Raw genomic sequence first — 22,612 nt, forward strand, 5'->3', positions numbered from 1 at the left:
GCTCATGTGTTATTATTACTGTTGAATTTACCCGCAAGAGAGACAACCTTGAAATTAAGTAAGTACCACACAAAAACAAAGATTAGGCTAAATATATTTATAAACATACTTAACTTTCCTGTTTTGTACACTTTCCCTATTTCATTTTTCAATTCTATTCTATTCTATTTTACATTGCATTTACATTCAGTGGGAGACCCTCTCTTACCCTTGGAAAGGGAAAAAATGGCAAATCCTTTCTTTGCCAAGAAAACTGCAGGAATTAGCCCAGTTGGTTATACCTTTGACCCAACTCAAGTGCTGGGTTAAAGATGCAGTATATAAATTCAATAATATAAGTGGTAATAACCAAGCTGGCCAGTTTCACTAGTTGTCAAGGCGTGGAACTCATTACCTGACTCAGTAGTGTCAACCCCTAACCCCCAACATTTATTAGATTTTATTAGGGTTTATCCTGCCTGTCAAGGACTACTTCAGCTTCAACTGCAACAACACAAGAGCACGCAACAGATTCAAACTTAATATTAACCGCTCCAAATTGGACTGTAAAAAATACGACTTTAGTAATCGAGTTGTCGAAGTTGGAACTCATTACCAGACTCTGTAGTATCTTCCCCTAACCCCCAACATTTTACCCTTAGACTATCCACAGTTGACTTCTCCAGATTCCTAAGAGGTCAGTAAGGAGCGAGCATAAGTACACTAGTGTGCGTCCCGTCCCCTGTTCTATTGTCTCTCCTATATCTCCTATATCATATCTACTATTCCGCTCAGAGTCCTTGGAGAGGGGTGACATACAAATCTAATAAATTATTATTATTATTATTATTATTATTATTATTATTATTATTATTATTATATTCTTTTTATACTACTTTCATAATATCCTTCTATTCTCTAATAATTGATATATTCTATTCCTAAATTTTCACTTCTATTCTTTAATATATTTTACTCAAGTATAACCTCTATAACCTTCATTGTGTATTATTGTACATTGGATAAAATAAAATAAAATAAAATAAATAAAATAAAATAAATAAATTAAAATAAATGAATAAATGAATGAATAAATAAATAAATAAACAAACAAACAATATTTCAAGAGTTGTAATCGTCTTCCCCACATTCTGGTAAAACAAATACTGTAATGCCTTTTCACACCACCTTTGCTAACGGAAAAACTCAATATATATATGAATGTACAGTCTCTTTATTCAAACTGCCGAGTGAGGAATGTATTCTTGTTACGGTTACAGTGTATTGCCACACGCGACTGCCTTGAGATGATAGGCAAGCTCGCTCTTCCAACAGGCAATATTGTAGGCAGATTTGACTACATTCCCCAGAGTCCTCCGCGGCGCGACTACGGCAAGTGAGAAGTCCAATCGAAAAGTTGCCTTCGGACCGTTCTTTGACCCTAAAGGAATCTCGATGCTGGAAGCCAAATGCCTAGCGCGTATTGGGCGATATTACTGAAGTCGCTTCTATTTTCTGCCCCCACCCACCCCCAATTTCCCAAAGCGATAAACCAGGGTTCTCCGAAAGCGGAGTGGAAAGATCTTCGCTGCAGTAGGTAGTTTGCAGACATGGACACTTCTGGGAAAGTAAGAAACGATTTATTCTTCTTAGGGAAGAAGTAAACTAATCTAAGATGTAAACTCATTGAAACGGGAAATGCGTGTGCTAATTTCTGGTTAATCTTTGGTGCGAGTCCCGCTGTTAAGGTATGTAGATGATAGCTGGTGCTTCCCTCTTTTGTGTATTAAAGTGCACCAGTGTGCCTAATTTTCTTTCTTATTAGTAGAATAGAATAGTATTCTTTATTGCAGTGTTTCCCAACCTTGGCAACTTGAAGATATCTGGACTTCAACTCCCAGAATTCCTGAGCCAGTCATGCTAGCTCGGGAATTCTGGGAGTTGAAGTTCACAAGTCATAGAAGAGCCAACTTTGCGTAATTAGATCATAATGGCTTTGCTTGCAAGCTGTAGTTATTGCACTATGATTCATTTAGTAAGCCTAATACAAGACAGATGGGCGGCGTTTTCAAAATAGGCTAGACCAAAATATGGTTGACTTCTTTGTTGTTCCATAAATCCAAAAAGTATGTTCAGTTGGATCAATTTCTATTTAAATATGTTTACATTTGAGACATCGATTGATACAGGGGTTGAGGCCTCAGGCTAGAAACTGGGAAATTGAGAGTTCTAATCCCGCTTTAGACACAAAGACCTTGAGCCAGCCACACTGTCCTAGCCCTTGGAAGCAGGCAATGGCAAACCATTTCTGAAATCTTGCCACGAAAATCTCAGGGAGCTATCCGGGCAGTCACCAGGAATCAAGATTGCCTTGAAGGCTTTCCACCACCTAAAATGGTTACAATTGCAATCTAATTTTCATGCTTTTGCAGCTAGATTGGCCTCTGCCCCACATATAATAAGGGATTTAAGTTTTTATTTATTTTATTTTATTTATTTATTGGTCCAATACACAATACATATTGAACAGAATAGACATGTAGTAATATATATAAAGAAAAGGATAGAAGAAAAGATATATTTGGCGGGACCCAGGGGAAGAGCCTTCTCTGTGGCGGCCCCGACCCTCTGGAACCAGCTCCCCCCAGAGATTAGAACTGCCCCCACCCTCCTCGCCTTTCGTAAACTCCTTAAAACCCACCTTTGTCGTCAGGCATGGCTGAATTGAAACATCTCCCCCGGGCCTATACAGTTATGTATGGTATACTTGTGTGTATGTTTGCTTTTAATAATGGGGCTTTTAGTGTTTCTTTTAAATTATTAGATTTGTTATATATTGTTTATTATTGCTGTGAGCCGCCCGAAGTCTACGGAGAGGGGCGGCATACAAATCTAATAAATAAAATAAATAAATAAATATAAAAATAGAGGAGAAGATATATGAAAGGAAGAAAAGATATATGAGATAAAGGAGAGACAACTGGGCAGGGGATGAAAGGCACACTGGTGCACTTATGTACGCCCCTTACTGACCTCTTAGGAACCTGGAGAGGTCAATCGTGGATAGTCTAAGGGAAAAATGTTGGGGATTTGGGGATGACACTACTGAGTCCGGTAATGAGTTCCACGCTTCGACAACTCGATTGTTAAAGTCATATTTTTTACAGTCAAGTTTGGAGCGGTTAACATTAAGTTTGAATCTGTTGCGTGCTCTTGTGTTGTTGCGGTTGAAGCTGAAGTAGTCATTGACAGGCAGGATGTTGCAGCATATGATCTTGTGGGCAATACTTAGATCGTGTTTTAGGCGTCGTAGTTCTATGCTTTCTAGACCCAGGATTGTTAGTCTATTTTCGTAGGGTATTCTGTTTCGAGTGGAGGAGTGAAGGGGTCTTCTGGTGAAGTATCTTTGTCGAAGTCTTAAGTGCATACATGGCTGCATTCATCTCTTACTTAGAGCAGTGTTTCCCAACCTTGGCAACTTGAAGATATCTGGACTTAAACTCCCAGAATCCCCCAGCCAGCATTCGCTGGCTGGGGAATTCTGGGAGTTGAAGTCCAAATATCTTCAAGCTGCCAAGGTTGGGAAACACTGACTTAGAGCATATAATAGTTCAATACAATACTGTATAATACATCATCTAGTAAGTATATGATTTCTGGAAAATGCATTAGACTATATCACTCATTGCACTGAGAGGGGATTAAAAACCTGAGGAATAAAATGATTTGTTAAAGTAATACTGTTAATATATAATTGCCCGATTGCGCCACTAGACTTGGGGTCAAAGCTCAGTTGTAGATCACATTACATTTACTACTTTGCCCAAGTCCAAGTTTCAAACTAAATTAAAAATGGGCATTTTTTTAGGTGGTTGGAAGCCAGAATTAACATTTTGGGAAAGTGAATTCATGCTATGCCACAGTGGGTACAGAATTTCTGGTGGGGCAGGGAATCTGTCAGAAGGGGGTGGGCACACACAAATACACAAACACACACACACTTTTAAAAGTATAGTATGCCTAGGTTTTTTTTCAGCTTGTCTCAAAAAGTAGAAAAGCACCAACAGTTTTCAGCCCCCCCTAATGAGAGGATGCTCTAATTATCAGAAAGATTATCACTCTCAGATGTAGAGTAGATAACACGATGGGTTAATTTCCACTTTTCCCAAATGGCAAAGAAATTCATCCCCCATTATTCAAATACTAACCGCTGCCAGGTTAACATACGCACAGCACTGGAAAAAAGAAGACACTCCCACAAATTTAACCATCATTAGTAAAATTATGGAATGCGCCGAACTATCAAAATTAACAATGGAAATTCAAAACAAAAATGATTCAGAGTTCTACAAGGCTTGGGAGAAATGGTTCAGATGGCTATGTAACTTTAAAAACAATAAAACAAAAACCAATTAAAACCTCTTAATATAAATCAAAATACAGATATACACAATAGAAATTCGGACCAAAATCAATACAGTAGTCCCTCACCTATCGCGGGAGTTACGTTCCAGACCTTGCCGCGACAGGTGAAATCCGCGATGGGGAATTTATCCTCCTTCCCACCAGCTCCGGATGCCTGGAGGCGAGCAACGGCCGGCTAACCTTCCCCCCCCACTACTACTTACTCTGTTCTTTGCAGCAGTTCGGCCAAATGTTGTGTTTTTTGCCTTGCCCCGGCTGTAAAGTCCCTGGTGAGCTGCCCCGGCTGTTTCTTTTTTTCTCTCTCTCTCTTCCGCCCTCGAGCACTTCCTCTTCCGCCCTCGAGCCCAGTCTGGAAATCCCCGCCGCGTCGCGTTCCTTTCTTTTTTTTCCTTTCGGCACTGGTGAGGGGGATTGAACGAGGGGACGGGCCTCCGCCGGAGCTCAGTCCCCGCCCCGCTCATCATTTGGGAGTCCCGCTGGGGGATTCTAGCGCTGGCGAGGGGGATTGAACGAGGGGACGGGCCTCCGCCGGAGCTCAGTCCCTGCCCCGCTCATCATTTGGGAGTCCCGCTGGGGGATTCTAGCGCTTGTTTGTATGGCAAAATCATTCAAATGAAGCTGACTTCAAAACCCGCGATGAAGTGAAGCCGCGGCAGGTGAAGCGCGATAGAGCGAGGGACTACTGTACAACCCCTCTCTGGGTTCAATCCATTTGATAATTATCAGAAATTTACTAATATCGCAACCTTCAATTACTTCTCACTAACAAAAATAATAAATATAATCAAACTAAGTCGTCACAATCCAAATGCCTGCTAGTTTGCAGATACCACCCCTCCTCTTTTTCTTCTTTCTCCTCTCTTTCGTCTTCTTTTTTCCCATTCTCTTTCCTTTTCTATCCCACCTCCAACCACCTCTTCTTTCCACGTTATTCTTGGACTACTAAATACTACAGCTATAAGATTATCCAAATAAGAATACTGAATACAAAATATTTACGTATAGACAAATATTTGGAATGTATATACAATAATATATATAAGTCGCTGTATAAAAATACTGTTTACCCCACTCCCTCTTCTCTTTTTTGTATTCCCATCCCCCTTTTCCCTGTTTTCTTTTTTTTTATAATCTAATAAAGTATATTTAAAAAAAGAAAGAAAAGAAATTCATCCCTTCACGTCAGCCCTGTTGTGCTCCTTTATTGCAAAAGATTGTGTTACACAGAAGTGTCCACAGGATGGAGGCTTTCCTTAAAATGACTGGAGCATCATTACATCCTTTCAGTGCAGGTTCTGCTCCATTTGTACATATGTACATCCTCATGATACATGTCCAAAGGGAGTAGAGCTTGTGGTGCAACTATGGGACATTATGATTCTCATTTGAGCCTCCAGTGGAGATCTTTGGTGGTGTATCTCAAGGAAGCTGATTACTTCCATTGCATCGGACCAGAATATCTCCGGGACCTGGGAATCCCAGCGACCGGTTAGGTCCCACAGAGTTGGACTTCTTCGGGTCCCATCGACTAAGCAATGTCGTTTGTTGGGACCCAGGAGAAGAGCCTTCTCTGTGGCGGCCCCGACCCTCTGGAACCAACTCCCCCCAGATATCAGAGTTGCCCCCACCCTCCTTGCCTTTCGCAAACTCCTTAAAACCCACCTCTGTCGTCAGGCATGGGGGAATTGAGATATCCTCTCCCCCTAGGCTTATAGAATTTATACATGGTATGCTTGTATGTATGAGTGGTTCTTTAAATTGGGGTTTTTAAAATTATTTTTAATATTAGATTTGTTTTCATTGTCTTTTCATTGTTGTTAGCCGCCCCGAGTCTTCGGAGAGGGACGGCATACAAATCTAATAAATAAGTAAGTAAATAAGTAAATAAGTAAGTAAGTAAGTAAGTAAGTAAGTAAGTAAGTAAGTAAGTAAGTAAGTAAGTAAGTAAGTAAGTAAGTAAGTAAGTAAGTAAATAAATAAATAAATAAGAAAGACTAAGCATATTTGTTTTTGGTTTGACTTTCCTAGGTTATCAAGTGTAGAGCAGCTGTGGCTTGGGAAGTCGGCAAACCACTTTCTATTGAAGAGGTAGAAGTGGCTCCACCCAGGTCTCACGAAGTTCGTGTTAAGGTAGTTCAATCTTTATGAGTCATTTTCCATGTCCTCTATTTTGGAAAGCACTGCTTTGTTTTTGAGGGAAAACTACAACTTCTCACTTCCTTTAAATATCTGTTTTTGAAAGCATTTGCAAAGCAGTTTGCTAAATAAATGCTTGTACACCGGCAACCCTTGAAAGACTAAAATAAAAGTAAATGAGAATTGTGTTTCATTCACAGACCAATGTGCTCTTTTTGGGTTTACTAAATGTGTCGTGTGAAGGCAGCCTTGCTTTTATTAAATTTTCATTCATAATCTCTAGTTTACGTGCAATTTTACTGGCATCCCATTTATTTGTATGTTTGTTTGTTTAGATTTCTACACCATCCTTCTCAACTGACTCAGGGCAGCTTACAATACAATAAATACAAAATCTAAGAAAGTGAGAAATCTAATATTAAAAAAAAAAAGATTCTAAAATTCTACAACCCCATTTTTCCTAAAAACACAACCACCCACGTTCATCCAACTCAGTGGTTCTCAACCTTTCTCATGCCACGACCCCTTAATAGAGTTCCTCATGTTGTGGTGACCCCCAACCATAAGTCTAGCGCCAATTCTCCCAGCAGAGATTTAAGCTCATTGGCAGGAAGGTCAGAGGGTCAACCCCCCCCCCTGTAAACACCTGATTGGTCAGATTGTATAAATATGTTCCAAGGCGCCAGAGTAGATTAGGCGACCCCTGTGAAATGGCCATTCGACCCCCAAAGGGGTCCCGACACCCAGGTTGAGAACCACTGATCCAACTGGATCTAGCCATTCATGACATTGGCTGGAGTTAATTCACGGCCCCCATGCCTGGTGGCAAAGATGGGTCTTCAGGGCCTTGTGAAAGGCCAGGAGGGTGGGGACGGTCCGAATCTCCGGAGGGAGTTAATTCTAAAGGGCCACCACAAAGAAGGCCTTTCCCCTAGGCCCCACCAGACAACATTGCCTGGCTGACAGGACCTGGAGAAGGCCAACCTGACATAACTCCTTGTTCTCTATTATAGATAATAGCCACCGGAATATGTGGGACAGATGACCACGTTCTGGAAGGTTCTTTCCCCAAAGTAGAGTATCCTGTCATTCCTGGCCACGAAGGAGCCGGAATAGTAGAGAGCGTTGGACCAGGAGTGACATGCGTGAAACCAGGTAGAGAGAAGAACTTTTTCGTGTGCATTTCAATATCTTCAAAATACAATGGGTATCTAGCATACAATATTTGTTATACACTATTGCGTAGGGTCTGCATTGTACAGAACTAAGCTCAGATATTACAGACCATGATTTGTCTAACTACAGGTAGTCCTCGACTTAAAACCACTTGTTTAGAGACCAGTCCTTTCCAGGCCCTGAAAAAATAAAGACTTACAATCAGTTCTCACACTTATGGCCTTGTCAGCATCTCCATAATCACTTGATCAAAATTTGCATTCTTGACATCTGTATAGTCTGGAGGACAGAAGGAAAAGGGGGGACATGATCGAAACATTTCAATATGTTAAAAGGTTAAATAAGGTCCAGGAGGGAAGTGTTTTTAATAGGAAAGTGAACCCAAGAACAAGGGGCACAATCTGAAATTAGTTGGGGGAAAGATCAAAAGCAACGTGAGAAAATATTTTACTGAAAGAGTAGCAGATGCTTGGAACAAGCTTCCAGCAGACGTGGTTGGTAAATATGCAGTAACTGAATAAAAACATGCCTGGGGTGCCGAAAGAGCGTGGGCGTACGTTATCATTCATGTGCGAGTGCCCACACTCATAATTCAATGCTTGGGGATGGCAAAAACATCTTCCCCCATCTCCCCGGAGGCCCTCTGGAGGCTGGAAGAGGCCTGTTTCCCAACTTCTGGTGGGCCCTGTAGGCTCGTGTTTCGCTCTCCCCAGGCTCCAAAGGCTTCCCTGGAGCCAGGGGAGGGTAAAAACGCCCTCCCCCATCCTCCCAGAGGCTCTCTGGAAGCCAACAACGCCCTCCCAGAGCCTCTGTGCGAGCCAAAAATCAGCTGGATGGCACACGCATGCACGTTGGAGCTGAGCTAGGGCAGCGGCTGATGTATCAGCAGATATGGCTCCGGTTGCCACTTCTGGCACCTGTGCCATAGGTTGGCCATCACTGAGTTAAGCCATGGTGTAGTGTGAATGAAGAATGATGAAATATGGTTAAGTGAAATGAGCTGCTTCTAGGATATCTGATTTATTTATTTATTTATTATTTTATTTATTTATTTTGTCCAATACACAATAACACACAATGAAGGGAATAGAGGACACCTTCGAGGAAATAGAATTAGAGAAAGAATAGAAGAGAGAATATAGGATAAAATAATCAATGAGAGAATAGAAGAAAGATATAGGGATAGAAGAGAAGATATATGGGATATAGGAGAGACAATAGGACAGGGGTCGGAAGGCACTCTAGTGTGCTTATGTACGTCCCTTACTAACCTCTTAGGAATCTGGAGAGGTCAACCGTGGACAGTCTAATGGTAAAATGTTGGGGGTTAGGGGATGATACTACGGAGTCCGGTAATGAGTTCCACGCTTCGACAACTCGATTACTAAAGTCGTATTTTTTACTGTCAAGTTTGGAGCGGTTAAGATTGAGCTTGAATCTGTTGTGTGCTCTTGTGTTGTTGTGGTTGAAGCTGAAGTAGTTGTTGACAGGCAGGACATTGCAGCATATAATCCTGTGGGCCATACTTAGATCAAGTTTAAGGCATCTTAGTTCTAAGCTTTCGAGGCCCAGGATTGAAAGTCTAGTCTCGTAGGGAATTCTATTTCGAGTGGAGGAGTGAAGGGCTCTTCTGGTAAAGTATCTTTGGACATTTTCAAGGGTGTTAACGTCTGAGATGCGTCTGAGATGTGTGCTCTTGTGTTGTTGTGGTTGAAGCTGAAGTAGTTGTTGACAGGCAGGACATTGCAGCATACAATCCTGTGGTCAATACTTAGATCATATTTAAGGCATCGTAGTTCTAAGCTTTCTAGGCCCAGGATTGTAAGTCTAGTTTCATACAGTATTCTGTTACGGGAGGAGGAATGCAGGGCTCTTGTGGTGAAGTATCTCTGGACATTTTCGAGACATTCTGGACATTACATTTAATATTGCTTCCCCCCACCCTACCCTGCCACCCCCAATTCACAATAAATTACAATCTGAATTGTAATGAGTGCATTCAGAAGACGATTTCAGCTACAGCAAATATAACAGGGAAAGTCTGCTTTATAAATCTTGATGTATAAAAACGTGGGTAATAAACATGATCTTTTCATCCAGATGTTTCATGGGGGTTTTTTCCTTTGTATTTGAAGGAGACAAAGTTATTCCCCTTTGTCTGCCCCAGTGTGGAGAATGCAAATCATGCTTAAAACCAAACACCAACTGTTGCCTGAAAACCCAGTGAGTTCCTTGAAAGCTTCTTTTGTATTTTTTTTCTGGATTCGTGGCATTGCACATAAAGTGTCTTTTCGCGCTGACAAATCCGTTTGTCTCCGAAACAGCATTTCCGAACCACAAAATCTGATGCCTGACAAAACCAGCAGATTCAGCTGCAAAGGGAAGCGAATCCATCACTTCCTTTGGATTAGCACTTTCTCTGAATATACAGTCATGCCCGACTCCACCGTTGTTAAAATTGATGGTGATGCGCCTCTGGATAAAGTTTGTCTTTTTGGCTGTGGATTCTCTACTGGTTATGGGGCTGCCCTCAACACAGCCCAGGTGAGAAAACCTGTTTTATAAGTTGTCTGCAGAGATTTATTTTATTATTTATTTTATTTTATTTTATTTTATTTTATTTTTTATTTTATTTTATTTTATTTATTTATTTTATTTTATTATTTATTTTATTTTATTATTTTATTATTTATTTTATTTTATTATTTATTTTATTTTATTATTTATTTTATTTATTTTATTTTATTTTATTATTTATTTTATATTTATTTTATTTTATTTATTTTATTTTATTTTATTATTTTATTATTTATTTATTTATTTATTTTTATTTATTTATTTATTAGATTTGTATGCCGCCCCTCTCCGCAGACTCGGGGCGGCTCACAACAACAATACAACAATGTATGACAAATCTAATCATTTAAAAGTCACTAAAACCCCCTTATTAAAAAGCAAAAACATACACACAAACATACCATGCATAAACTGCATAGGCCCGGGAGAGATGTCTCAATTCCCCCATGACTGACGGCAGAGGTGGGTTTTAAGGAGTTTACGAAAGGCAAGGAGGGGGGGGCCTTCTCCGGGTCCCGTCAACTAAACAATGCCGTTTGGCGGGACCCAGGGGAAGAGCCTTCTCTGTGGCGGCCCTGGCCCTCTGGAACCAACTCCCCCCAGAGATTAGAATAGCCCCCCCCCTCCTTGCCTTTCGTAAGCTCCTTAAAACCCACCTCTGCCGTCAGGCATGGGGGAACTGAGATATTCTTTCCCCCTAGGCTTCTACAATTTATGCATGGTATGTTTGTATGTATGATTGGTTTTTAGCTGTTTTTTAGTATTGGATTGTCACATGTTGTTTTTACCACTGTTGTTAGCCGCCCCGAGTTCACGGAGAGGGGCAGCATACAAATCCAATAAATGAATGAATGAATGAATGAATGAATGAATGAATGAATGAATGAATGAATAAATATGTTTATTTTTACATGAAAGGACTGCCCTTTGCTTGCAGTGCCGCTGCGGCGTCCTTTTTCGTAAAAATAACAATGTTTATTTTTACGTGAAGACCTCCCTTTGAAGGAGCTGGGGAATCCCTCCCACGAAGAGATTCCGGGGGCAGAGCTTTGACGTCACCAGCAGGTTGCTAAGGACGCCAAGGTGATCACTTCCTGGAGTCCATGGTATACCGAAAACCGCAAAATTCGGTACGGACCCGAATTGTGTGGGTTCAGTTTGCCCATCACTACTGAAGAAGCTTCGGGGATGAGAAGAGAAACGTCTTCAAAGAAAAAGCATAAAGTCCCTTTGGGACTACAGTGGTACCTCTACCTAAGAACGCCTCTGCTTAAGAACTTTTCTAGATAAGAACTGGGTGTTCGAGATTTTTTTGCCTCTTCTTAAGAACCATTTTCTACTTAAGAACCCGAGCCCGGAAAAATTTCCCAGGAAATTTTAGAGTGGCATGAAGGCCCGGCCAGTTTCCTGCCATTCTCCCTTTCATCCCGGCCATCTCGGGCTTTTCTGGGCTGCCAGAAGAGCCTTTCAGTGGCGCTTAAGGAGGCTTTGTCAGTCCAGAGCGAACGAAGCATTTTCCTTTCTCTGGGCGCTTGGAGAGGAAATAAACCTCTGCCAGCGCCCAGAGAAAAGAAATGCTCCCTTCGCTCTGGGCAGCAACTTTCTTCCTCCTCTTCTTCCTCCTCCTCCTCTCACCCAAATTCTGAGCTTTTATTTCTTTCCTAATGGGTTTGCACGCATTATTTGCTTTTACATTGATTCCTATGGGAAAAACTTTTCTACTTAAGAACCTGGTCACGGAATGAATTAAGTTCTTAAGTAGAGGTACCCCTGCATTTATAAGTTCTGATCGTCTCTCAAATTCTCTGCCATTTAAGAACTTCTCCATCAGTTTGTTATGCTTCTCTGGATAGCTTGAATGTATTCCATCTGTCCGTCCATTACCCTGGGGGGAGAACTATTGACCCCCTCAGAGAGGGTCCGCAACTTGGGCGTAATCTTCAATCCACAGCTCACATTGGAACATCATCTTTCGGCTGTGGCGAGGAGGGCGTTTGCCCAGGTTCGCCTGGTGCACCAGTTGCGGCCCTATTTGGACAGGGAGTCAGTGCTCACAGTCACTCATGCCCTCATCACCTCGAGGTTCGATTACTGCAACGCTCTCTACATGGGGCTACCTCTGAAAAGTGTTCGGAAACTTCAGATCGTGCAGAATGCGGCCGCGAGAGCCATTGTGGGGCTTCCTAGATTCGCCCACATTTCTGCGACACTCCGTGGCCTGCACTGGCTGCTGATCGGTTTCCGGTCACAATTGAAAGTGTTGGTAATGACCTTTAAAGCCCTACATGGCATTGGGCCAGAATACCTCCGGAACCGCCTTCTACCGCACGAATCCCAGCAGCCAATAAGGTCCCACAGAGTTGGCCTTCTCCAGGTCCCAGCGACCAAACAATGTCATTTGGCGGGCCCCAGGGGAAGAGCCTTCTCTGTGGCGGCCCCGGCCCTCTGGAATCAACTCCCCCCAGAGATTAGAACGGCCCCCACCCTCCTTGTCTGTCGCCAGGCATGGGGGAGTTAGGATATTCCTTCCCCTAGGCCATTACAAGTTATGTATGGTATGTTTCTGTGTATGTTTGGTTTTTTATAATAAGGGTTTTTAGTTGTTTTATTAAATTGGATTGTTACATGTTGTTTTTTATCATTGTTGTTAGCCGCCCCGAGTCTGCAGAGAGGGGCGGCATACAAATCCAATTAATAATAATAATAGTAATAATAATAGTAATAATAATAGTAATAATAATAATAATAGTAATAATAATAATAGTAATAATAGTAATAGTAATAATAGTAATAATAATAATAGTAATAGTAATAATAATAATAATAGTAATAATAATAATAATAATATTATAATAATAATAATAATAATAATAATAATAATAATAATAATAATAATAATTTCATCTCGCTTTCTCCACGACTCCATAGGTGACATCTGGATCCACCTGTGCTGTTTTTGGTTTGGGAGGAGTTGGTCTCTCGGTGGTCATGGGATGCAAAACAGCTGGAGCATCTCGTATCATTGCGATTGACATTAACAGCGACAAATTTGGAAAGGCAATGCAACTGGGAGCTACAGAATGTATCAACCCTCGAGATTACAAGAAACCCATTCAAGAAGTAGTACTGGAAATGACTGGACATGGGGTAGATTATGCTTTTGAGGTTGCTGGAAGTTTGGAGACACTGGTATGTATTTAATCAAAATGTATTGGCTCATTTGCCATTTGATGCTAGTTTAATTGGAAATTAAAATTCACTTTAGTGAAATTTTGATTTAAAAGAACATTCAGGATGACCCAACATCTACTACCACCTATCTAAGTCAGAATATATCTCATTTGTGTAAACAATCGCTGCTTTACTATATTTACATAAATCCATTCTTATGTGAGTGATGTAAATTGCATCAATATGCAAATGATAATTGATTGATTGATTGATTGGATTTGTATGCCGCCCCTCTCCGGAGACTCGGGGCGGCTAACAGCAATAATAAGACAGCGTATAACAATACTCCAATACTAAAAACAATTAAAACCCATTATAATAAAAAACCAAACATACATACAGTCATACCATGCATAAAATTGTAAAGGCCTAGGGGAAAAGGGTATCTCAATTCCCCCATGCCTAGCGGCAGAGGTGGGTTTTAAGTAGCTTACGAAAGGCAAGGAGGGTGGGGGCAATTCTAATCTCTGGGGGGAGTTGGTTCCAGAGGGCCGGGGCCGCCACAGAGAAGGCTCTTCCCCTGGGTCCCGCCAAGCGGCATTGTTTAGTTGACAGGACCCGGAGAAGACCCACTCTGTGGGACCTAACTGGTCGCTGGGATTCGTGCAGCAGAAGGCGGTCCCTGAGATAATCTGGTCCGGTGCCATGAAGGGCAACCAATGCAGACTGTGGAGTATTAAATTGTATTAAATAATACAATTTAAATTGTTAATCTAAATTAAAATGATTTTTCTGAATTGCTTTGGATATAATTTTGGAGAGGTATTGGGACATAGATTTTGTCTACTGTATCCAAATGTTTGAAAATGGCAATCCACTAAGTCTGGATACTACTATATGTGTGTTCTCTCTAGGTTTGCTGTATTGATATTTTTGTGAAATATTTGTCACTGCAATAAAACGGTTATTTCATAAAAATCAGCCCAAAGGATCATCTGATTCAGGGTTCTGTCCAGTGTTCCCTCTAATATTTTTTTGGGGGGTGGGCGGAAAAGTATAATGTCTGAGCGGCAGTCCCTTTGGGACTGGGCGGCACAGAAATAATAAATAAACAAACAAACAAACAAATAAATAAATAAAAAACCCACCCTGTTTTGCCTCAGAGAATTTCAAAATAAAATACTGTACTGTGTGTCTATAACAGTGAGCTCATAATAGGGAAACTCTATCAATATCAAAATGCCACTTAAATAGTTGAGTTAGTTTCAAACTAGATTTTGATTTTCTTTCTCTCTTCCTTACTCCCATTCTTTTTCTTTTTCTTTTCCTTCCTCTCTTTTTTCTATCTGTTTCTCTCTCTTCCTCTCTCTCTCCTTCCCTCTCACTCTTTCCCTCTCAGCTTCTGGGCAGGTTTGGAAAACTCTGAGTTGATGATGATTTTTAAGTGAGTGATTGCTTACTGCTCAGCTTAGAGGGAACTATGGTCCTGTCTCTCCTAGTAATAGGTGAATTAATCAATTCATTTGAGAAATTCAAAGGGGATGAGCTTACTACCCTGTTTCCCCGATAGTAAGACACCCCCGATTGTAAGACGTATCGGGGGTTTCAGGGGGGTTGGCTAATATAAGCCGTACCCCGAAAGTAAGACATATGTCTTACTTTCGGGGAAACACGGGGGTATTGCCGCCTCCCTCTCATCTAGCTGCGCACCGCCTCCTGCCCACGTCCGCACCGTCCCCCTCTCCATACGTCGCCGCGTCTGCCACCTCCCTCTGATCTTAATGAGCGCCGCCTCCTGCCCACTTCCGCGCCGCCCCCCCCTCCATACATCACCGCGTCTAAATGTTAATTTTATGGTTAAAACAAAAAATTCGACGATTTTTTTCCAATATAAGACATATCCCGAAAGTAAGACATAGTGGGGCTTTTGGGGATAAAAAGGGGAAACACGGTAGCATCCTCTTCCAGGGTCAAATACAGTATTTTTAAATGTTCATCCATTATCCCTTTTTTTTTCTTTGAACAGCAAAAACTTTCTTAATTTCTTCCCTTTTTTCAACCAGGCAGCTGCTTTGGCCTCTTGTCACATGGGCTGTGGGGTCTGTGTGGTGATTGGCATGCCGCCTTTAGGCGCAAAATTCCCATTGGATCCTATGCTGCTTCTTACAGGGCGCACCATAAAAGGGAGTTTCATTGGAGGTATGTTGACAGATGAAAAATAAGTAAGCACACCCATAAGCAGGTCATTTCTTTGTCTTTTTTACCTGTCGGCGACTACTTCAGCTTCAACCACAACAACAGAAGAGCTCACAACAGATTTAAATTTAATATTAACCGCTCCAAACTTGAATGTAAAAAATACGACTTCAGTAACCGAGTTGTCGAAGCGTGGAACTCATTGCCGGACTTTGTAGTGTCATCCCCAAACCCCCAACACTTGACCCTTAGATTATCCACGGTTGACCTCTCCAGATTCTGTCTGGTTTGGTGCTGCAACCCAACAGGACCGACACAGACTTCAGAGGACAATCAGAAAAAACAATTGCTGCCAACCTGCCTTCCATTGAGGACCTGTATACTGCACGAGTCAAAAAGAGGGCGGGGAAAATATTTACTGACCCCTCACATCCTGGACACAAACTGTTTCAACTCCTAGCCTCAAAACGTCGCTACAGAGCACTGCGCACCAAGACAACTAGACACAAGAACAGTGTTTTCCCGAACGCCATCACTCTACTAAACAAATAATTCCCTCAACACTGTCAGACTTTCTACTAAATCTGCACGTCTATTCTACTAGTTTTTCTCATCATTCCTATCCTCCTTTTCATTTCATTTCATTTTATTGGATTTGTATGCCGCCCCTCTCCGTAGACTCGGGGCGGCTAACAACAGTGGTAAAAACAACATGCGACAATCCAAGACTAAAGTAGCTAAAAACCCTTATTTTAAAACCAATCATACATACAAACATACCATACATAAATTGTAGAAGCCTAGGGGGAAAGAATATCTTAATTCCCCCATGCCTGACGACAGAAGTGGGTTTTAAGAAGCTTACGAAAGGCAAGAAGGGTGGGGGCTATTCTAATCTCTGGGGGGAGTTGGTTCCAGAGGGTCGGGGCTGCCACAGAGAAGGCTCTTCTCCTGGATCCCGCCAAACAACATTATTTAGTCAACAAGACCCGGAGAAGGCCAACTCTGTGGGACCTAACCGGTCGCTGGGATTCGTGCAGCAGAAGGCGGTCCCGGAGATATTCTGGTCCGATGCCATGAAGGGCTTTATAGGTCATAACCAACACTTTGAATTGTGACTGGAAACTGATCGGCAACCAATGCAAACTGCGGAGTGTTGGTGTAACATGGGCATACCTTAGGAAGCCCATGATTGCTCTCGCAGCTGCATTCTGCACGATCTGAAGTTTTATACGTCACGTTTTGTGAGATGGGATAATTGCAAATGAGAGATGGAGAAAAAAGACCTCATGTGGATACCAGGGTTAGGAAAAAGCCGTCATCTTTCCTCCAGAAAATGAAGCAGCAGTTAAGAGTAAACATTTAGTAATTCCCGTGCTTCCATTTTTAGTTTTTTCTACATTTGATTTTACAACAATAAAAAAATAACGTTACATCGTTTGTTATGAGCGATGTTGCAGTTTGCCAAAAAAAAAAAGCTTGACAAATTGCAAAAATGTTCACGGGAAGCAGAGCCAACGTCTAGTAAGTTACATTTGTTTTTGTTTCTTCCAGGCTGGAAAATGAAAGATTCAATTCCTCAATTGGTCTCCGGTTACATGGAAGGAAAATTCAAACCAGATGTTCTGATCACTCACGTTTTACCATTCAACGATATTGGGAAAGGATTTGACTTGCTTCGTGCTGGAAAGAGGTGAGACTTCTGTCCCATCGTTATCTACCTTTAACAGAAGTAGTTTCAGCTTAGACTTCAGTTTGCATTCCAAAAGCCAGGTTGATTTAATGCAATGGCTCTCAACCTGGGGATCGGGACCCTTTTGAGGTTTGAATGACCGTTTCACAGAGGTCACCCAAGACCATGGGAAAACACAAATTTCCCATGGTGTTAGGAACTAAAGCTTCTATTCTGGCGCCTTGGAGCGCATTTTTACAATCCGACCAATCAGGCGTTTACAGTGGGGGGTGTCCCTTTGACTTTCCTGCCAATCAGCTTAAAGCTCTGTTGGGAGAATTGGTGCTAGACTTATGGTTGGGGGCCACCACAACCTGAGGAACTGTATTAAGAAAAAAATAAGCATTGGAAAGGTTGAGAACCACTGGTTTAGTGGTTAAGGTACGAGTCTAGAAACCAGGAGACTGGGAGTTCTAGTCCCACCTTAGACATTGAAAGCTAATTGGGTGACTTTGAGCCAATCTCTCTCTCTCAGTCCAACCCACCACACAATGAGGTAAATAGGAGGAAGAACGAGTATTAGTTATTAAACGTGGCCTCCAGGAAGGACGTCTTCGTGACGTCAAAGCTCCGCCCATGGAATTCCCTATTGGGATTCCCCACCTCCGTTTCAGCCTCCAGATCGGCCGAAAACGCCACTGCTGATTGTAAAAACGGTGCTCCGCCAGGCGGCGCCCAGCTGTAACCTTCTGAAACAGCCGGGCGCTTCTTGGCGGCCACCGGAACCGGAACCCAAACTTTTGCCGAACTTCCGGGTTCAGCGTTCGGGAGAACGCCGAAAGCCCCCTGGCTGTTTCAGAAGGTGACAGCCGGGCGGCGGGGCTTCTCGGCAGCCTCCCGAACCCGAAAAGTTCGGATTCGGGTTCGGGAGAACGCCGAGAAGCCCCCCGGCTGTTTTAAAAGGTGTCAGCCGGGGGGCAGCGCCCAGCAGAGCGCCATTTTGTGATTTCCCCCCCCCCTTGCACGCATTAATCACTTTTACATTGTTTCCTATGGGAAACATTGTTTCGTCTTACGAACTTTTCACCTTACGAACCACCTTCCGGAACCAATTAAGTTCGTAAGATGAGGTATTACTGTATCTGGCCTTCTAGCCTTTAAACACTAAACTGGCTTTTAAGATATTACTTTATTGTTTTAAATAATGTTAGGTAAATGTTGGGTAAAGGTTGGCTGGTTCTGGCTCCTTTGTAAAGACTTGGCAGAGTCTTTCTCTAGATAAAGTTAAAGGATGATTGAAAGAGTGCATTTTAAAGCCTTGTAAAGGTTTAATTCTGCTAATTCATTATTCTAGTGAACTTTATTTTTTATTTTTTTTAAATAAACTTTATTAATTTTCAATAAAAAAGACATACAAACTTACAAACATTTAAGCACATATTAGGGGTTACAATTTCCCCTCTTTTCTTGAAGTCAATTTTTAATACAGAAAAAAGGATAAAATCTTTAAATCAAACTACCGGTAATATTCTAATTGAAAAGAAAAACTTTGTTTACATATTCTAATAGACATAAAGTTAAATTGATAAAATAGAAAAGCCAACAACACTAGAAACAACAAAAAATATCAATAACATTTAATTATATTCATACCGTTTCCGTTACCTTATTTTCAACTTTATTCTTATCTATCCACGTATAAACTTTATCCCAACTAATATAAAAATCAGATTCTTCTTGATCAATCAGTCTTCTTGTCATCATATCCATCTCTGCACAGTCCAGAATTTTTTTAATTACCTCCTCTTTTTGGGGGATATCTTCCCCTTTCCAATTTTGTGCTATTCTAATGAACTTTATATGCACAAGTGAACACACCCATAAGCAGTGTTTTTTAGTATGGAATGATATTGGAAATGTGAAAATACCCTTAAACCAAAAGTTATCCTAGGAGAATTGGTCAATTTGATCTGGGGCTGTATTATAGATAATCATTGATTTATGATCACAACTGAATCCAAACCTCCACCCCACCCAGAAAAATTTTAATTTTTAATTTCTTAAGAATGGCAAATGCTACGGTCCTGACATTGCTATAAACAAGTTCAGCCATCACATTTCCCTACTGCCTAGCCTGCCCTACCCGTATTCCAAGATTAACAATAATATCTGTCAGCAAGCTTTGAAAATAGGAAATCAGTCCCAGGCTCTGAATTTAAAAATACTTGTGTTTTGATCATTTTCCTTTACATAGAGGATGTGGAAAGTTGAAGCCTGTGTTTTATTTTTCAGCATCCGTACTGTCTTGATGTTTTAAGCGGCTCAACTTGCCGAATCTGTCTGGAAGTCTTTAGCATGGGAACCACGAAGATTACTCTTTTCCTTGGCCCTGTGTTTGTTCTGAAAATACTGGGGGGCGGGGGGGTTTGAAACATTCCTGTTTTGTATTCCTGTGTATTTATGTTTAGGCCATAGCATAAATAACATGATTTACAAGATGGGAAGTTGATTTTAACTTGGCCCCAGATGCAAAAAAAAAAAAATCTGAGTCATGTTCTTAGTTTTAATTATCACAGAAAGAGCACAATCCAATTTTAAGGCTCCAAAGTGGGTGGGAATCAATAGTATCTACATAAAATGTAGAAACTCATGTATTTCATGAGGCTCGACTACTGTAACGCTCTCTACATGGGGCTACCTTTGAAAAGTGTTCGGAAACTTCAGATCGTGCAGAATGCAGCTGCGAGAGCAATCATGGGCTTTTCCAAATATGCCCATGTCACACCAACACTCCACAGTCTGCATTGGTTGCCGATCAATTTCCGGTCACAATTCAAAGTGTTGGTTATGACCTATAAAGCCCTTCATGGCATCGGACCAGAATATCTCCGGGACCGCCTTCTGCCGCACGAATCCCAGCGACCGGTTAGGTCCCACAGAGTTGGCCTCCTCCGGGTCCCGTCAACTAAACAATGTCATTTGGCGGGACCCAGGAGAAGACCCTTCTCTGTGGCAGCCCCGATCCTCTGGAACCAGCTCCCCCCAGATATCAGAGTTGCCCCCACCCTCCTTGCCTTTCGCAAGCTCCTTAAAACCCACCTCTGTCGTCAGGCATGGGGGAATTGAAATTTTTCCTTCCCCCCTAGGCTGATAGAATTTATACATGGTATGCTTGCATGTATGATTGGTTCTTTAAATTGGGGTTTTTTAGATTATTTTTAATATTAGATTTGTTCACATTGTCTTTTTTATTGTTGTTAGCCGCCCCGAGTCTTCGGAGAGGGGCGGCATACAAATCTAATAAATAAAATAAATAAAATAAATAATAAATAAATCTACATAAAATGTAGAAACTCATGTCTTTCATTGCTTAGATTCATGGTGTTAGGACATGACATGATTCACTAACTGAATTATACCAGAAGGGCTCCTGATTAGTGAAGAGAAATTAGGATCAATCACTCTTTATTGTTTTAGCCATACAATTCTGTTTCCATGGCATTAATTCTGTTGAAATAGACCCAAGCTATCAAGATGCCAAAAGCAGCTTCTATTCCTTTGGCAGTTCAGGGCAACCTGCCTTCATTTTCTCTATACTGCCATTACAATGGTACCTCTACTTACGAAGTTAATTCGTTCCGTGACCAGGTTCTTAAGTAGAAAAGTTTGTAAGAAGAAGCAATTTTTTCCCATAGCAATCAATGTAAAAGCAAATAATGCATGTGATTGGCACGAATCCCAGCAACCGGTTAGATCCCACAGAGTTGGCCTTCTCCGGGTCCCATTGACTAAACAATGTCATTTGGTGGGACCCAGGGGAAGAGCCTTCTCTGTGGCGGCCCCGACCCTCGGGAACCAGCTCCCCCCGGAGATTAGAACTGCCCCCACCCTCCTTGCCTTTCGTAAACTCTTTAAAACCCACCTCTGCCGTCAGGCATGGGGGAATTGAGACATCTCCCCTGGGCCTATACAGTTTATGCATGGTATGTTTGTGTGTATGTTTGCTTTTAATAATGAGTTTTTTAGTGTTTTTTTAAATTATTAGATTTGTTGTACATTGTTTTATTGTTGCTGTGAGCCGCCCCGAGTCTACGGAGAGAGGCGGCATACAAATCTAATAAATAAATAAAATAAATAAATAAATAAGCCACAGGTAGGGTGGAGGCCTTGTTTCCTCCCAGCAGATTCCTCGAGAGGCCCCACGGAGGCTTCTCCCCGCCTTTTCCGGCCCCGTTTCCTCCCAGGAGATTCCTAGTGAGTCCCTACAGAGGCTTCCCACTGCCTTTTCTGGCCTGTTTCCTCCCAGGAGATTCCTAGAGAGTCCCCATGGAGGCTTCTCCCAGCCTTTTCTGGCCCTGTTTCCTACCAGGAGATTCCTAGAGAGGCCCCACGGAGGCTTCTCCGAGTCTTTTCTGGCCCTGTTTCCTCCCAGGAGATTCCTTGAGAGGCCCCACGGAGGCTTCTCCCCGCCTTTTCCAGCCCTGTTTCCTCCAGGAGATTCCTAAAGAGGCACCACAGAGGCTTCCCCCAACCTTTTCCGGCCCTGTTTCCTCGCAAGAGATTCCTAGAGAGGCCCCACAGAGACTTCTCCCCGCCTTTTCCGGCCCAGTTTCCTCCCAGGAGATTCCTAGAGAGGCTCCACGGAGGCTTCTCCCTGCCTTTTCTGGTTACAGTTTTGGAGGCTCGGGTTTGTAAGTGGAAAATGGTTCTTGAGAAGAGGCAAAAAAACCTTGAACACCCGGTTCTTATCTAGAAAAGTTCATAAGTAGAGGCATTCTTAGGTAGAGGTACCACTGTATCTTGTTTTACCAATAAAGGAGAATATTTGTAGCTCAGGGTTGAAATGAGGGATCCTTGATTCTCTTTGAGCACGGTGTCTGACGATCTTATCTAGTTTGAGTAATGAAATATCTCCAAGAAAACAACCAAACTCAGAGAGCACCAAAGACTGTTAGACTTCTGTCCAATCAGTTTGGGTTGGCAAATATATAAACCAGCAATGTATGTCTACCAACAGCTCCAGTAATTGCTTTACTTACATGTGCTTTACAAGCAGGAAGAGGGAGATTGTGATCCCCTTATATAGAGCGCTGGTGAGACCACATTTGGAAGACTGTGTTCAGTTCTGGAGACCTCACCTACAAAAAGATATTGACAAAATTGAACGGGTCCAAAGACGGGCTACAAGAATGCTGGAAGGTCTTAAGCATAAAATGTATCAGGAAAGACTTAATGAACTCAATCTGTATAGTCTGGAGGGCAGAAGGAAAAGGGGGGACA

At 41.9% G+C, this 22,612-nt stretch overlaps 1 protein-coding gene across 1 annotated transcript; it reads left to right on the forward strand.

The window, feature by feature from the left end:
* The first annotated feature begins 1,368 nt into the window (after nt 1–1,368).
* On the forward strand, nt 1,369–20,677 carry LOC139170577 (alcohol dehydrogenase 1-like). Its single transcript, XM_070757992.1, has 9 exons — nt 1,369–1,607; nt 6,433–6,534; nt 7,554–7,695; nt 9,852–9,939; nt 10,041–10,260; nt 13,222–13,482; nt 15,528–15,663; nt 17,215–17,353; nt 19,625–20,677. The coding sequence occupies exons 1-9, from the start codon at nt 1,590–1,592 to the stop codon at nt 19,647–19,649; spliced, it is 1,131 nt and encodes a 376-aa protein (XP_070614093.1). The 5' UTR covers nt 1,369–1,589; the 3' UTR covers nt 19,650–20,677.
* The last annotated feature ends 1,935 nt before the right edge of the window (nt 20,678–22,612 follow it).

The sequence above is a fragment of the Erythrolamprus reginae genome, chromosome 7 (genome assembly GCF_031021105.1).
Source record: "Erythrolamprus reginae isolate rEryReg1 chromosome 7, rEryReg1.hap1, whole genome shotgun sequence".
Taxonomy (NCBI): domain Eukaryota; kingdom Metazoa; phylum Chordata; class Lepidosauria; order Squamata; family Dipsadidae; genus Erythrolamprus; species Erythrolamprus reginae.